At 51.8% G+C, this 17,132-nt stretch overlaps 1 protein-coding gene across 1 annotated transcript; it reads left to right on the plus strand.

Moving 5' to 3' along the window:
- Positions 1 to 11,807: 11,807 nt before the first annotated feature.
- Positions 11,808 to 16,693, plus strand: LOC128728631 (pupal cuticle protein 27). The gene is made up of 4 exons (XM_053822260.1): positions 11,808 to 11,928; positions 12,025 to 12,189; positions 15,760 to 16,015; positions 16,086 to 16,693. The coding sequence occupies exons 2-4, from the start codon at positions 12,178 to 12,180 to the stop codon at positions 16,478 to 16,480; spliced, it is 663 nt and encodes a 220-aa protein (XP_053678235.1). The 5' UTR covers positions 11,808 to 11,928; positions 12,025 to 12,177; the 3' UTR covers positions 16,481 to 16,693.
- Positions 16,694 to 17,132: the final 439 nt, after the last annotated feature.

Here is a 17,132-nt window from a genome sequence, read left to right on the forward strand (position 1 = left end):
TACCCGAAAAGTGGTCCCACATTCACTGCTCCAATAATTCCTGCGTACATTCCACGCAGGTGTATGTGCTCCGTTTGCGATGGATAAGAAGAAATAAAACAGCCAAGCCAAACAGGGTGTACGCAAGGTCCTGACAGTGAGCTACGCACGGTGAGAGGGCAGTTTTACTCGTGGGCATTCAATGGAATCCCCACCTAACCTACAGCATGCTTGGATCCTGCGGAAATATGCTCTCTTCGCTTGAATGGAATAAAAAAAGGACATCGCTTTTGTGTCGGACCTGACGCTCGCTTGAAGCCCAGCTGCCGCCTTTCTGAGGTTATTTTTTCCGCAAACATCTGGAGTATGTACACATTCCTGTCGCAGGCACGTACAGGCTGGAGGCGTAGACCTCCGGAGTTCGCCACGCCGTTGCGCCACCAGGCGTGTTGTTGCGTTTATCTGACGAAAGCGATAATAGAGCTGCCACTGTCAAAGGGTATCCTCACTCAATTGTGAAGGTCACCGAACGTGACACGTCTAGTCCATCATCAGGGCGTGCGGGTTTTGACACAACTGTTGCCCGATGCCGGAGGTAACGTCCACCTCCCGTACGGTGATACGTTAGAGTTCGGACACTGACTTGGAAATGGGTGGCCTTGAAGAACTGGTTTCCTGTCCGCGTCGTCCACTAGAGAGGCCTCGGGTGTCCGGGGTAATCAGGGGATCCATATTAAACACCGAACCGACAGCAAATTCCACTTCACCTCCTAAAAACTGCTATCAACCTGTCGGGAGGCGATAAAACAGAGCGAGGAACTTTCGGCGATAGCGGTCACCTTATTTTAATTTGGCTCCACCCGGGCCTGCGTTCCAGTTCGTAACCCGTTTTACGACTTCGCCTGTTGCCGTGGGTCCTCCTCCACGCTCCAGTGACTTAGTCACTCATATTTTGGTCAGCCTACGTTAACTTAAGTCGTACGTTCCCGCTGGCCCACAACGACAGGCCCCTTCATTATCTTGCACGTTACATCGGTTTTATCGAGCCGTTTGGTTTTAAAGCCTCGGGTGGCATTTGCTCAGGCGTTGTTCACCCTGTATGGCAGGCGAGAGGTCCCGCCAGTGCATGGTTGTGACATTCGCTGGCAGGCTGTGGTCGCGTTTTGGAGCTAAGTGCTAAAATGGCTGGTGGATTATTTATGACCCCGCCCATTAAGGCACGTACAAATGTCTGATGAAAGCCTGTCTCGTTTGGAGACCCGATAGTGATAGGGTGGACATCATCTATGCGTCCAAGTAGTCTGCTCCACGTGGAGTTCCACCTCTGGACACCTCGCGCTCTACTGATCTAGGACTTGCGCATCGGATTTGAGAGGTTGAACGCGTGCGCATTCTAGTTCTCCATTCTGTGATCACCTCAGAAGCGAGAGTTTCAGCGTTCCAATGGGTCCACTTCCCCGTAGAGACTGGCTAGCCTTCACGCGGTTCATAGCCGGGGGCGCAGGAAGTTCCACCGTGAACTAGCACGCGCCAGCATTATGTCGCCGTAGAAGGAGTAATAGAAGCAAAAAAAGCACCTCTGCGCAATTGTGGAGCATCAGGATCCGAACGCCGTTAGATGTCGTTGTCTTGCGTTGCGCTCTGGAAGCTCACAAACCGGTTCCTGGTAGGTGCCCACCCCTGACACGACCTTGCCCGAAGATTGCGTGGCCCTTCCCGTTTCTCTGCCACACCGGTATGCTGTTCACCCTCCTTGTTCCACTCGCAGCGCCATATCACGCTGGGTGCGAGGGTCTTTGCGTCGAATGGAATTCCGCGGGGCCTTTGCAAAAAATAAAAGGGAAAAGGAAGCGTTTTATGCAAACGCCGAGGTAAGGCAAGAATGAAACGGTTTCACAGCCACACAGAGCGGTGAAAGGGAGCGGAGGGCGAAAGGTAAGGTGTGGGTAGGTAACCGCAAACCACCATTCTCCACCTTGTGCTCCAGACCGATTTGTTCCACCCGAGAGTTCACCCGCGTCATAGCGCCGGGTGGGGAAAAAGCAATTTCGAACCACGCGAGCTGCAGAGCCGTTGCCTGGCGCGTTGTTGATCGATGGATTGAATGAGGAAACGTTTACACACGTACTTAACGCGGGGCTAATCAGATGGTGTGGCGTTGGTTCCCTTCTTTTGTTGTTCCTGTTTTTCTTCCTCGCAATATCCTTGAGTTCCAGGACAAACCACGCGGTGGTATTAATTGCCCTCGAAGGCTTCGGGAAAGATTAAAGCAACCTCACTTAGATCCTTCCGAAGCTCTATCGGGCAGCTGTTGACGTTTTCAATTAGCTGTTTTAAACCATTAGACGTGTGGGTTTCAAGTACTTCGAAAACACTTTGAAATCCTTCGTCGATTACTTAAACAAGACAGACGTTTGGTGTACATGTTTATTTCAAGCTATTTGAAGTTGACAGCTTAAGAGAAAACAATCACTTTACGGTCCTGGAAACGCGCTGAAGAACCCAATATCGGTTACTATCGAGCGCCGTCGTCTTTCAATTAAAGATATGTCCCGCAGGGCTAATCGATAACGTCTATTTCAAACACGTCTGTCTCAGTTGTGGCAAGCCGTGGCTGGGTGTAGATAGATTCTACTCTATTGTTCTTGTTCCGTGCACAGTGGGCTAATAGGGTTAAGGGATAAATTTGCGCTCTAGATACGTCCGCGGGCTACGGATCCATGAAGTTCCTAGCTTCCGTTTTGGTTTAGCTGGTATGTCAAGTGGAAGTTTTCCACACACGCAAACTACATTGTCGTCGATGACGTTTGTTTCATTAGCCTCGAAATTTGAAATAACTTTATGGAATTCCTTTCACCCATTGGTGTCTTCTCTCAAACGAAGAATCTCGACATCAGAGACTGGGGTCTATTCTAGTGAATAAAAGTCCATGTGGATGTGGATAATTGATTGCCTCGCTTTGGTAGGATTTTCTCCGTATGCATCAAAGATCCGAGCCAAGCCCCAGTCGCACATGTCACCTCACTAGGCGTTTGCCAGCTCCAACATATCCGCACCCTGTCCATCATTTGCAGGCACGTCCGGTGCACGAGCCCGGCGGCTATAAAATGGTTCTGTCCGTCCTGGTGCTAGCGCTGGTGCCAAAGCCGGGTGAATTTCGTCAACCATGACAGGCGAAGCATTCCAACGGCGAGAGGGCTCCAACAGCGGGTTGCGCCGGTCGGTCATTAAATGCTTAATGACGGTCGGCATTTATGACTTCATTTATGAAGCGCCGTACCATCGGGCGGAATGCAATACGCGAGCGCATCGTGTGGTTTTTTGCTTCACACTTTCGGCTCCGGAGGGTTTAGCACCAATCGATCGATGCAAGGATTGCCCGTTCATGATTCCATGCTCTCATACCCATGGCTATTATGGGGCGTTGGGTGAGAATGAACGGGGTGGGTGAGTTTGTGTCAAGGGAAATCGCAACATGAGCGTACACAAACCTTCGGTGGATTGGACGGTCTTAAACACGAACGCCCCACTGTTCAACAACAACGCCGTACCAATGGCAAAGAGTGTAAAACAAGGCAGACATTGATTGTCAGATTGCTGACGTTTGAAGTCGTTATTGAATTATGGGTGAGCAAATAGATCTTCCTCTTTGCAAACGGCGAATGAACGCCAATCCGGCGTAGTTTCCGGACGGGTTGCGCTAGCAAAAAAACTTATACTTTGGACAACCTGTGCAGCGAGCGGGAAGCAGTTGGGACAGACTTTCATCACGCTTACGCTCACCTGATGACTGCAGAACAAGAAGGAAATTGCAATGACAGGAACAAAGCGTTGCAGCAAAACCGGCTACAGATTTCGGTCCCGGTGCTGGGAGAACAAACAGCTATGCAGCAGCATCTGCGAGTTTGCTGTCAAAAGTTGTTTCTTTCTCTCCATCGTAACAGAAGTAAATAGACTCGAAAACACGCTGTTCGATTCGTATTTGCTAGAGATGCATAATGGATGGATCCAACCGGTTATCATAAATCACCTGATGTTTATTGGAAAGTTCTAGCTGGAAATCTGCAGGTGTTTCTGGATTCCTCTGCCACTTTCACTTTAATATATCATCAATCCAACTGCTACAGGTAGAGGAAACGAACGAGATGCTCAAATGACAGCTTATTCCAATTAACGAGATTCATCACCAAAAAAAAAAAGAAGCTACGTAGTAGATCCAAAAGTCAAGTGAACCCACAATTCCGTCTACCAGGTCTTGTGCTCAACCTCCCTCTCGTGGCAGTAATTCGATCGGTCGAGTGAAGTCGGTTCGTGGAGACTCTCATTTTCGGTTGAGGTGATCCCTTTTTCTGCCTTCTTCTTTTCATAACCACATAAAAGCAGGTTATGCATCCCGTTACCGTCGGTGGCGGCCTCGCCACAGCATCTCCGTGACCTTCACCTGTCAAACCGGTTGCGGTAAGCAAGCCAGAAAGTGATACGGCTATTGAGGGGGAAGAAATGGGGCTGTCAAAAACAAAACAAAAAAAGAAGAAAAGAAACAACCCCTGTTCGGCTTTTGCTTTTTCGCTTTCGTTCGCTTGTTTCGCTTCGTTTCGTCTTGTCGTTTCGCTTCCGACGCAAGGTGAGCTACATTCACATTCCGGGTGGAGGCGATCCGTCATCATCACGGCAGTTCGGTGGAAACCGCACCGTTAAGCGCATTTCACCTTCCCACCTGTGCTGTGGGTGCGTTCGTTTCAACTACTTCTCCACCTGCACGGTGATGAATGAAAGCTCGCTCGTTACCAAGCCCGCACGTGCTCGGGTTGTGCGTTGCGTGAAGGGTTACTCTTTCTTTTTTTTTTTGGCCAGACCGAGTGTTTCGGTTTGTTTGTTATTTTGGACTAATTTCCCGAGCAGAGCTTTTTGCGAGTGTTGCGCCTTTGCCTTCAGTGGCCGTGTAATGGGATTGCCGGACGGAATCAAGCATGTACGCCCTTGCTGGCACGCAAGAGACGGTCGCTGGCGTCTGTCACGCGCACGTAACGCAAGATCTGCTCCATTTTCTGCCTCAAGCCACTCACACATGGTTGGCGGCCTTGCGCCGTTTTCTGACCAACCAATCCAAAGCCCAACAAACCTGTCCCCACCCCGGGAGCTGCATTCCATGTTCGATTCCGCGTTGGGCTCGGAATCGGTTGGCGTAGGCGCGCGTTTGTGCGCACGGCACAGCACATGGGCACGTTTCTTTTTGTGTTGCCGTCTTGCGTTCGCTTTTCGCGACTGAGCAGGCCGGGGAAAAGGGGGGAGTTTTTCCGATATCGAAATCGCAAATCGCCCGCAAATGGTACCGAGGCACCGAGAACGCCCGGGGGGCGGTGAGCTGGAATGCGCCATGATGAAAGTCCGGCGATAATTAATCGAATCCGTACGGCGACCGGGAAAGGTACCGGGCCATTTTGCTGGTTTTGGAACAACCGAGAGAACAGCCAATTATCGAGAGATCTCTACCGCTTCGCCTGAGATGGACAGGCGTGCGTGTGAGTGCTCTGCACGTCTTTATCCATCACTAGCGCTCGTCAGTTCGTTAGAATCGCGTGCCATATAGAGAGCAGGGAGCGCTCTGTGAACCAGACGGATTGATGGCGTAGACGTCCTTGAGATGCGTAGTCAGCAGCAATCCCACAGTGTTGATTCGAGCTCCACGTTCAGGCACCAGAACAACACGGAAGGGAACGGATCATTGCATAAGCTAGTGTCTCGGCTCGGTGCTCCAGAAATCCAGGATCTCCCGCCCAATAGACCTCCACATCAGCTGCAGCTGGAACCTCGACATCAGAACAGCTGCACCGTGCTCCATTCGGCAGTGGATGCAATTCCGGGGTTGCTCAGGAGCTCGCGGTGTGGGCTTGAGCAGAATGAGTAACTGAACGCTACCAATACTGGATCGCTTTACGTAAGCCTCCACCTCCACAGACTTCGTTTGAGCGCTTAATTCTCGTAATGAGAAGGCCGATGCCGACACCGACAGGTTTCGTTGGAGGCGAGGAATCGCAGGAATCGGTGGCCGGTGGTGGTGGTGTTTTCACTTTTTTCTCATTCAAACCCATTTTATCCATCACCGATCGAATGTTTGCTTTCCACCGACCGTACCTCACCCGGCTCTCTTGATCAAACTCCCACCCCCATCGGGTGGGTGGAGAGCGCGTTTTTATTAATGAACAAAAAAAAATCACAGACTCGCGCTCAAAATTCCTGCTATAAACCGGCGCACATAAACTGCATACATGATGACTACCGCGATTCGTTGCGGAGGACCGCTGCACCGTTACTACCGAGGGTGGCCTGGTGGTGCACCTCAATTATGCAGGTGATGTAGCGGTTTTTGGGGTGAAAATAGGCCACCGGTTCGGGTTGGCACCCGTACCCGGCCCAACCGTGATCGATCGAAAGCGTTTTGGGCTTCGTTCGACCATTTCGCCGGCAGCCATTTTTTGCCCCCTATTTTCTGTCGTCTCGTTTTGCCCACCAACGGGCGCTATCTCGCGCTTACCGCAGTGACGATTTGCGTCTGGGCCAGATTTAGCCACTTTTCGCAACGTTTCATTAGACGTAACGGTGGCGAGTAGCCAGATCTAGTGACACAACGCGCTCGCGAGGTATCCCAGCGCCAGGAAGCAACATTCCGATTCGATTCCGCGCTGGTTGAGGTCCGTGATTTTGACAGTCCGGCGTTGCGGATCTGCAAACAAGCACTAAATACTCTCGACCGAACTCTGTGGGTAACGCTTCCGACCTGAGCTAATGAAGGTGAATTGTACAGGCCGGAAGCGCGCACGTGTATCGTGGACAATGTTTCGTATTGTTTTGCGTAAGTCAACTGTCAATTGACTGCCGTATCTGTCGCGCCTGTCAGGTCGGGTTGTATGCGTGCCGCCATACTGGACGCCATGTTTGTCATATCAATCAGCTCGATTAGCTAACGCAGGGGCACCGAGCGGACGGTACAATTATAAAACCGAAGCAATGAAGTGTGACTGTGGCCAACATTGTAGTGAGTGTTTTCACTCCGTCTAAAAGGGATATTCGAAAAGTCACCCCCGAGTCCCGGGTGGTCGTCTTCTCCCCTTCGTGGTATCTCCAACCCCAAACCCGGCCGTTTGATAATCATCATCAGCAACGAGCTGGGAATTAAATATGCATGGGTGCGCTTGTGTTCGCGTGCGCGTACTCAAGCAACCGGAACGTGTGCCCGGCCGGAAGAGCCATCCTGTCATCGTGCAACCGAGTGCGAGTGTGTGCGGTTGCGTGGGTGAAATTATACAGCGCGCTCTTTGGCATCCTTCCAGCGAGCCTCGCTTTATCTGGCCACTTGCGGGAATTGGGACCGTGGTGCAGCCGTTAATTCTGCAGATGTAGCTACACTCTGGTATCAGGGGGTGGCAAAAAAAAGGATGCACTCGGACAAAACCTCGGAATGGAGTGGGAGAACAAAAAATCCCGTACCGTTGAAAAAATATGGCTGGCGATAAATTTTCATTAAACAAAAACAGCGCTCCCGGCCGGAGCTCGATGTGCACTGATGCACTTTTCATTTCTCTCTTTCCCAAACGCCCTTCTTCCCTCTCCCTGCATATCTTTTCTTGGGGTCCTTGTAGCACCTTCACTCGGGTGGACGAGGGCGTTTATTTTGCAGGTGGACAAGCCGGGCAGTAAATTTATTCATGAAAACGCCAGCCCGATTGTCTGTCGAGTGGTGGGTCAGGTCCCTTTGGTAGTATGCAGTCGAGCGCCATCTGGTGGGCATTTCGGGTGATGGCTTGCTTCCTGCCCACCAGAGCCCCGTGCCTGTTTGGCTCTGTTTGTTGACAATATTTTTACGCCGAGCCACACAATTTCGGGGCATGGTTGTGCTGGGGTTGAGCAATGTTTATCGTCAGTAGCAGGGATCGACAAGGGATTCGCCCGTCCACCTCCCCGAGAGGAGTTACGCAGGGAGAGTGAAAATAATATAAATAGTACCACGTAATCCTTGCCTGCCGTCACACGAAACGGAGGCTGTGGAAGGGCATTTGACGTTCCATCCTGACAACTTTATATTCCAGGCTCGTCTGCTGGCTGCCAAGCTTGAATGATGGAACGTGGGGCTCTCGCGCCTTCTGCACATGTGAGGTCCTCGCATTCAGGAGCCGTGCTTCCGTTCTGTGCTTTCGGTTTCCACTGTCATCAGCAATCGACACTGGAACACGCCGTTGGAAGCCATGGGAGCACGATATCTTGATGCCAAGCGCTAGAGAGAGTACGTCCCACCATCGTGGAGCGGAACTCGAATGCTCAGGTCATGAGGGTACTGACAACGAACGACGAGAACGATTGCGAAGAAGCCGAACGAGCTGTCGAAATCCTGTCAAGCAGCCTTCCGTGTGTTGCTGCACGTTTTTCGGAAGTTCATTTAGTGACAGAGGCAGGCTCTCAGGGGAGGTTCTTTGCCTTTAAAGCGGAAGACGCTCGAGCCTCTAAGCCGAACGTGGGTTCGGTTTGGGAGTGGATGGGCGTTGAGTGCTCGGGTAGTTTTGCAATTTGCTTAACGCGCCTCGAAAAGGGGTGGAAACTTTCAACCACCTCCACGAAACGCTCTCAGACCCCTTTTCATTTTCACCTGCAGGGCGGTGGCCCGTTTGCACGGGATTTGAATAATATCCACCGGAAACGGTAGAACAATGGGAGATGCTACGCAAATGGAATGCCGCCCAACTGGAGTCCTCGACCGACGGGACAATAGGTCGGTCGACCTTCACCTCTTACCGACCTGCCGACCTGACTCTTAGTTCCAAAGCCATCCGGTAGGGTCGCTTCTCTTGGGGCTTTAGTTGGACTATGGAGAAAAAAGGAAGACAAAGCCAGCGCATGCCAACGCTAGCGAGGGATACCCGGACATTCCGGTAACGGAGAGCGGGTGGGATGACGGTGGGCTTTATCGGACTTCCAGCCGAACGGCCTGGCAACTTCCCGGAATTCGATCGAATTAGATGAAGTCCCGATTCGCTCGAGCTAAGCACCGTGGAGTCGCATGACGGCCACGGTGAGTTCGCAAGGGTGTTCAAAAACGGAAGCACCGGGAAGTTCGCTAATTAGAGAAAATTGGAGAAAGCCGACTTTTTTGCAGCGGACTTTTCTTTATAGAACCCTCGGCGAGCGCAACTTTTTGGGGCTCGCAATGAACAGCGACCGGGAAGTGAACCGTACTCCTCGGTGAAGATCAAAAAAGTCAAACCACGGTCCGTTGCTTCTTGCGGCAAGCTCTGGGGATCGCTGAAAGGCAAGTATTATTTTTTGGGATAAAATCCACTAGCATGTCTTTTTTCCTTGTCAAAGAAAGTACAAATAAGAGCTCGGAAACGAACACCAATTCCGGTTCTAGGCAACGCATTTTCGTGCCATAGAAGGATACTTTTGATTGTCAGGTTTATGGTGGCATTAGCGGTCGTAGTCTCGGATGCCGTGACACGGTGCTTCTTTCTGGCCGGTGGTCTGGTGTCTGTCGGGAAGCCAAATTTAGTGATCAACATAAATTCCAGCATCGGAGTCGCCAGAACGGGGGGTTAGTGATGAGAAGAGGGTCAAGAATGAGAATTGACGATTGCGGGCATTATTGGGATGTCCGGAGTCACCTTGACCCGTGCTGTTACCGGCTCTGTCACGGTTATGCAGCGGGACTCGTGGAGTCATCGTCTTTAGATAGCAGAAAGTTCCATTTTGTAGCGATATTCTTTGGAGTCTAGTGTTCTTATGGTATTTATTTTATTTCTGAATTATTTGAGAGCGTTATATAATGCTCAGAAATAACACATTAGTTTACTATGTACATAAATGATTGGCGATGTGTAAACTTTTCCAGTTTCTCAAAATAGAGGAAAATGGTAGATACTATTGGATAATTCCTTGCGCTTGAATAAGTTCTCAAGTTTGCCAATTCAGAAAGTAATAAAAACAACTTCTTTCGCTTTGAAACCCACGTCCTGCTTCGTACCATACCACGACCCAGCTGCTGGTATATGCATCGACCCTCCCCCACCATCCAAGGCCGTTCGAAGTCATTCTAATTCGCCCTAATACGCCTCGCTACCTTAACACACCTTGTCTCCGGTCAACATCCGGATTGCCCCCACGGGGGCGCGGTTGTTGCGCTTTTGCGTGAATCACCGCCAGCCAGCCAACAATGGCGCTCTCAGATTACGCCCGAATGCCGCCACCACCGGAACGCCGTGGTGTCGCGATAACACAATCGGGGAGCATATTTTCCGATGTGATTGTCACGCGAACCCCTCCCAAATCGGAACCGCCCAAACCTGAGGGCCTGGGCGCGCAGTTACTGTCGCCTTGCTGGGGCCCGATTTTACGACCTCGGTGCCGGTCATTTCCCGGCACGCCATACCACGTGTGTGAGAGCCTGTGTGTGTGTGTGTGTGTTTGCGCGGGCTTACGATTGCTTTCCGGGATTTTCCGAGAACGTGCTCCAGCGTAAGTGGGGCACACCAAACGCTTGGACCCGAGGAAGCTGAGGCCGAAGGTGCGAAGGAGAGTGGTTGTTACATTATGCATCAGTCCACACTCCCCACTCCACGTGGGGCCAGTTTGGTGGCAGGAACTTTTGCCAGCTGTGGCCCTGTCCCGGGGTAGGGATCAAGCCATTCCAAAGCCGCACGGGACACAAACAAACGGCACTGTTTAATCGCACAGAAATCCGGACTACAAAACGGTGGACGCACGGTCGTTGGGTGGAGTCGAGCGTGAAGTAATCGCATGGCATGGGTAAGGGTGTGGTCCGTGGAGTTGAGTACAACACCGAGCGGGCATTGTAGAACGTTCTAGGACACTCGCTGCAGTTGCCTTTCTAAAGCGCTCCATAGCCACCGGAATGTAACCTCCAAACTGCACACCGGTGACGTCTCGATCCGATCCGCTGGTACGGGCGGAAATGGAATGCTGCTGTTGGGGGCTGTAGTACCTCAAGCTCAACCCCGACTCGTATCACATCCTTGAGATAGTCTTCAATCAGCTCGATAGCGCGGCATGCGCTGATTATAGTTCTCTGCAGGCGTTCCGGACCCACAGAGCTAGAAGCGGTGGCCAACAAATCATCGTTCAAATAGCTCGAGAATTGGCAGTTTGCCCGCGAAACACCTGACAGCTGGAGCGAAGTGTCAAGTGTTTTCATGAATCTCGGTCCGGGGACCCATCGTTGCTTGATTGGACGGATGTCAATAGCTTCTGCACCTGTCACGGCATTCGGTACACGAAACCGATTCCGGTGCTCGCTCGAGCGTACGATTCGGTTCACTTTTGGGACGAACTTGCGCACCCGAAACAGAGGTGCTCCAGTAATTTTCAACGCCAACGCTTCACTTCCGTCTATGGTGCGCACGCGAAGGAGCGGCTTCAGGTAGGTCCATGGTACGAGCAGGACACACGTACGAGTGGACGTCAGGCGGTCGCTGCGTGCAAGAAGAGAAAGGATAAATGTAGCTTAAGCTGGTTGCCCTGGGTGCAGAGGTGTATGCGATGGGGTCTGTCGGTTGGTAGCGTAGCTAGTTAAGGTAGCCGCGTTAAGCGAGTATGAGAGAGAGAGAGAGATGGCGATCGAAAAGGAGGGGTTTGGGGCTAGTTGTTGGGCTCCCCGCTAAGTCACCGCCCCGTACGCATACCGGCACCAGCCAACCAAGAAAAGTATGAGTGGAAATAGGACGGCCTACCATCATGGCGACTGGTGAGTGAGACACACTCCCGGGGTGTGCTGTCTATATATAAGCGGCGGACTCGCATTTGCGTACGGTCTGTTTATAAACAAACGTTGCAGCGGTAGCGGATCGCTAACCGCATCTTTCTGAAAGCCAATCCTTGGGATCAGTCCAATTTTGGAGCTTGGGTTTGGTCGATCGGCTCGACAAGTGCAGTGTTCGGCGCCAGGTACGGCATCCATTCCTTCCATTTCGCCGCTCCAGTGCAGTGGTCTTTACCGTGTGTGAGGCTTTACCTGATCGATTTCCGTGATCGTACGTACAGATCTTCTAGCAGCTAGCAGCCAAGCTCAACGGCCAATCATCCGGTGAAGGCACAGCCCCAGTTCAACACCGACAGCACACCAGCCAGATCGGAGGGTCCCCAACGCACTCATTTACACACGCTTTCGGCTTCAACAAAAGCAATCAACCAAAAATGAAGTCTCTGGTAAGTCTCAGGAAGCTCCAAACCGGGTATGACGTGCGTGAACCGATCAACGAGGTGCGCGATCGAGTGACAGAATGCCGAAGCTCCGTGAACGCTCGATTTGTACTTCCTTTCGTGTTCTTGTTCGCATTCTTGGTTCGAGTCGCATCTCAAACTGGCTTGAAATCACGCTGTGGGAAACAAAGATCCGTTCCAAGGGTGCTTGGATCCTGGCGTAGTTCAACTGACGGACTCGTTATCTGTCAGCTCAGCCCACCGTGGTTGGCCTTCGTGGTGGCTTGGCTTTTTTTGCGTTACCGGTCGTTGCCACCAACCATCGTTGTGGTTCGTTATCGGGCCGGTGTTCCAGCGCATTACGTTTCCAAGATGGCGCATCGTGTCTTCTCGCGGATGAATATGGGCATGGCAACTGTTGGGAGTTGAGGGAAAAAAAAAACCTCGTGGAAGCATGGAGCAGAAGGTGCTTCAATGGTACAGCCACAGCCTCGTACTTCGGGGACACGGATGCCGTTGACTTGACCGAGTCCCTACGGCTTGCTAATGACATTTTGATGTACACAAGGCTGACCAAGGCGGATGTCATGGTCCGTCTGGAAAAGCGGGCTAAAAAATGAGGGAAACGAATCGAGCGCAAACATGGGCCGGGTGGGCAATTAGCGCACCCAGATAGGGTCCCGGATTTCCCGCTTCAGAGCAGGCTCAACGCTCAACGACGAAAGCAGGATTCCGCATCTTCCCACCCCAAGGGAAACATCTAATCGGTTGTGTGTTGTGCTCTCCGTTCGCAATCTGCTGGAAGAAACCGGGCCTGGCGGCAACGCTGACATAGTTACCAGCTCGTCAAGCATCCTGGAATCGTTTATGTTCGAGCTGCCGGAACCAGATGGTCTGGGAACTTTTACGGTTTCCCGGTTTATGCGAGTGCGAGATTTAGAATCGTAACAGCTAGCAACTATCATTTACGGTGTGGCAGGCGCATTCCAGAAGATGCGACCCTGGGGAAAAGTAGTCGTGCTCACATTTCACCGTCGGGCGGTTGTTGTTACACGACCCAGCGCTGGGAGTCAGCGAACGATGGATACGTTGAGCTTGCGGGCCTCGTGAAGCTTGTGGAAGCCATGATTTATCGGCAATCTGGCCGCGTTGAGTTGCGAACGGTGGTTCTCATAATTTATTTATTTATTCATTAGCCGGCTAGGTGTGGAGGTGTCGCATTCACACACACACACACGCACGCACGCACTGATTAACATCTATTTTTGCCACCACCAGGAAGCATGGTTCTGAGCTTAGCACAAAAAAAAGGATGTCTTATGAGCAAAGCTTTTCGTCGGTTTGCGTTAGTGATGGCGTCAACACCTGAAGAGAGAAGAAAAAAAAGCCTTCCTTAACTTATTCTACCTGTTGGGGAGAATGTAATCACCTGACGCAGCGTCGTTTTGTAACAGGGGAGGTATTATGCAGCATCGAAAGGTGGGGCGAAGACAATTATAGAGGCCTATTTCAGCTCGCGCCATCGAAGTTCTTCGAAGAAATCGTTCATCCGATGCACATTAACGATGTAGTGCTCGATCAACCGAGCAGCCCGTTCCGCCCCATACCAATTGTGAGCCTCGCAATCTGCACGTCTGACGTATGCGTGTGTGTGTGTGTGTGTGTGTGTAAGCGAACAGGCGTGCTCCGAAGAAAGAGGAAGGATTTCTTCACCTTCACCGAGCTGGCCCCGAACGGTGGTGGAGCCTGAATGTAGGCTTATCGCAAAACACCGTCTCGCTCATAATCCGTTCGAGTCACATTAAACGCTCGTTATATAAAATGGATGGTGCATTTCGGTTATTCATTATCCGCGACACGTAGGAATCATTTTCCTGACTTTATTTTCCTCCTCGTTTCACCGCTCACACCCCACCCCAAAGCGCTCTGCCTGACGAAGGCGCGACGGTTTGTGACTTTAACCGTGCGTTTCGTTAGCCGTTCGTTGGGGTTATCGTGCTGGTGGGGTGTTTTGCGGAAATGGCGAACTTTTCTACCGAAACGCACCGAGCACGCCCAATGGGTGTTGTTGATTTGTAATTGGATGTTGCCCCACTACGGTGGCGGTTGAAGCGAGCTTTTTCCGCTGTCTAGTTTCCGTTTCGACGCCACCAAAATCATTAGAACGCGAGGGCTCTGCCGGAATTGGCAAATTTAAGCACGTTTTAGCTATTACGCTGGTGTTGTTTCGTCTCACGGGTCCGGCACGCGACGGCTGCGTGCCGGGTAGCCACATTTCTTTCTCAGAAGGCCAACCGAAACCCTCGACCAGCTGGATTTTGTGCGCTTTCGAATACCGCCGTTGGGAAAACCAGATGGGGTGGGGTTTTATTTTTCCACAGCTCGACCAACGCCACAGACTGCCTCGAATGTCCGCGACGTCCGGATGCCTCCGGTGGGTGACTGCTACCCTCTTTTAACCTTTCACCTGCCCAGCAAAGCCCGCTCGAAATGTTCCACTGAGTAGAATTTACATTTTTAAATTAATTTCCGCTCCTTCGCCGCCTGTGTGAGGTGGGATATACAAGGGGTGCACACATTTTGGGGTGAATTTCCACGAACGTCAGGCTCCAGCGGTTCGACTTGTCACCCAGAAAGCAAAGAAAAAAAGAATCTCAACCAACGTGACATTCGAGAGTCGGAGCTCGAGCGAAGAAGAGCATAAGCTTCAGTTCCCTGCCTGCGGAAACGAGGAAAACTTTTCCCTCTCTCCCTCCCCCCCCCACTCCAGTGCCCAGTGGGTGTGTGTTACGCAAGGTTCTTTCGAATCTGCGCCACCCTGTGTGGGGAGGTATGATTACCTAACCTCGCGTACGAGTCGGAGCTCGAGAGACACCCAGAGAGATAGCTGAATAGAGCTCTACCAGTTGCCGGTGGGTATCGTAGGATATGATTGCCCTCCCTTCCTACTTCCAAATCCTCTGAACATGTCCCCTGCCCCCAAACAGCTGAAGGGTGCGAGTGTTTTTGGCAATATTTTCGATCTCCAATGCGCCCGAGCGCCATCTAGCGTGGAAGCTAGGAAAGTCATCCAGGAAGCGAGGGTCGCAATGATAACAAGCACATTCCATGGGCGTGAGAGGGAACCCGGGATCTCTGCCTTTGTATGTAAATAAGCGGTAAGGCCCGCGGGTATGCGCCGGGTGTGTCAACATGTTGACTCGAAAATATTCCACCCATCCAAAAATATCCCCATCTCTTCGGTGTACCAGTGGTTTTTTTGGGGCACCCTTTTTTTTTGTTGTTCCTGCTAGATTTGTGTGCCTCCCAATGGTTCGTCCTGCCCTGCAGGGGTTGGAAATTTTATAGTTTCCCAGCCCTTGCGTGTGGGTTGCGGTCACATTTGTGTGGGTGAGCTGCCCGAAAGGGGATTCCCGATTTGATTGCCAGACCATGATGGCTTTTGCTGCCTGTTTCGGAAACAATATCAGCAAAAACTGTGGTCCCTTTCCGGGGAGGTTTGGGTGCGTTTTCATTCCGTATGTTTGCCGGTTTGCACTGCTGTACGAAACTTGACCGATTGCGTGCTACTTGCAGCTACTACTCTCCGCGATAGTGACGATTATTGCGGCCCAGAGAGACTACACCACGCCGGTGCCGATTCTGAAGCAGATCAACCGACACAATGAGGATGGCAGCTACAGCTACGGTTATGAGGCGGCAGATGGTACGTTCAAGATCGAGACCAAGTACCCGAATGGTGAGGTGCAGGGCAAGTACGGATACGTCGATGACGGTGGCAAGCTGCGTGAGATCGAGTATGGTGCGTCAAACCGCGGCTTCGAGCCTCAGGGTAGGTGTTAGCGCTTTTCTTCCAGGTTTCTCTGCTTGCTCAAGTGACTTCTAACTGACATTCATCGCAGGTACTGACATCAACGTACCACCACCGACGTTGAGCAACAGCAACTACCCACCACTTGGCCCGAACGAAGAGGATGATGGTCAGTACCGGGAAGATCCAAGCATCTACTACAAGGACTCGCGGTACAACTCGAAGCCAGCCCCATACAACCCTCGGCCAGCTCCAGTTGCCTACAATCCGGCACCACAGCAGTACTATCGCAACACGGCTGCCCCAGAGGCACCTGCTGCCACCTACCAGCCACAGCACCGATTCCAGCCTCAACCTCAGCAACAGCAGCAGCAGTACTATCAGCCTGCGGCACCTGTGCCACAACAGCGCGCTGACTTCTGGCACCCCAACGCGAAGGTGGACATCAACACCGGCTCATACTCGCTCAGCTACACCGGCAGATAGGCTAATGCACTCCCTCCTCCACCCACACAAACCTTCCTTCCTTCCGTACTCTTAGTCAGCATGCTGACGTGAGAGCGTGCCGGGCTAATCACAACGTACTGCCTGCTTCCAGCTCACGTTCTCTGTTCAGCGAAGTGCCTCGAGGCGATGGTACTGACCGGTGAAATAAAGCGCAACATGGGAGCTCTTTCAGCACCAAAGCGATTGAGATGACGTGTGTGTCTGTGTGTGTGTGTCTCGACTTCAATCTCGACTCCTCTCGGGAGCGCCAAATAAGGGCACGACCCATCCACCGGAGGGCCAATCTGCTCCAACCATATGCTTCGGGATTGGACGATTAAGGTTGGTGGGCGCTAACATTACGCCAAATAATCGATTATACTCCCTCATCTGTCTTCTGCTGCACGTCCTGACGTCTAACATTGGATCGATAGCCCAACGTTTCACCGTGCTGGGTGTCGTCCCAATTTTAACGACCGCGGGATCGTAAAATATGACCGTAAAAAGTTCCCGGCAAATGCAAACCACTCACCCGGGCGCTGGGCAGAGCCTTTGCCGGGTCTTGCTGGGTGGGTGGAACTGATGCGAGTTGTGGGGGTGTTGTGATTTTACAACCCTCCCCAAAAAGGAGCCCCTCACACGGACGTTTTTC

Source organism: Anopheles nili, chromosome X (assembly GCF_943737925.1).
Source record: "Anopheles nili chromosome X, idAnoNiliSN_F5_01, whole genome shotgun sequence".
NCBI lineage: Eukaryota > Metazoa > Arthropoda > Insecta > Diptera > Culicidae > Anopheles > Anopheles nili.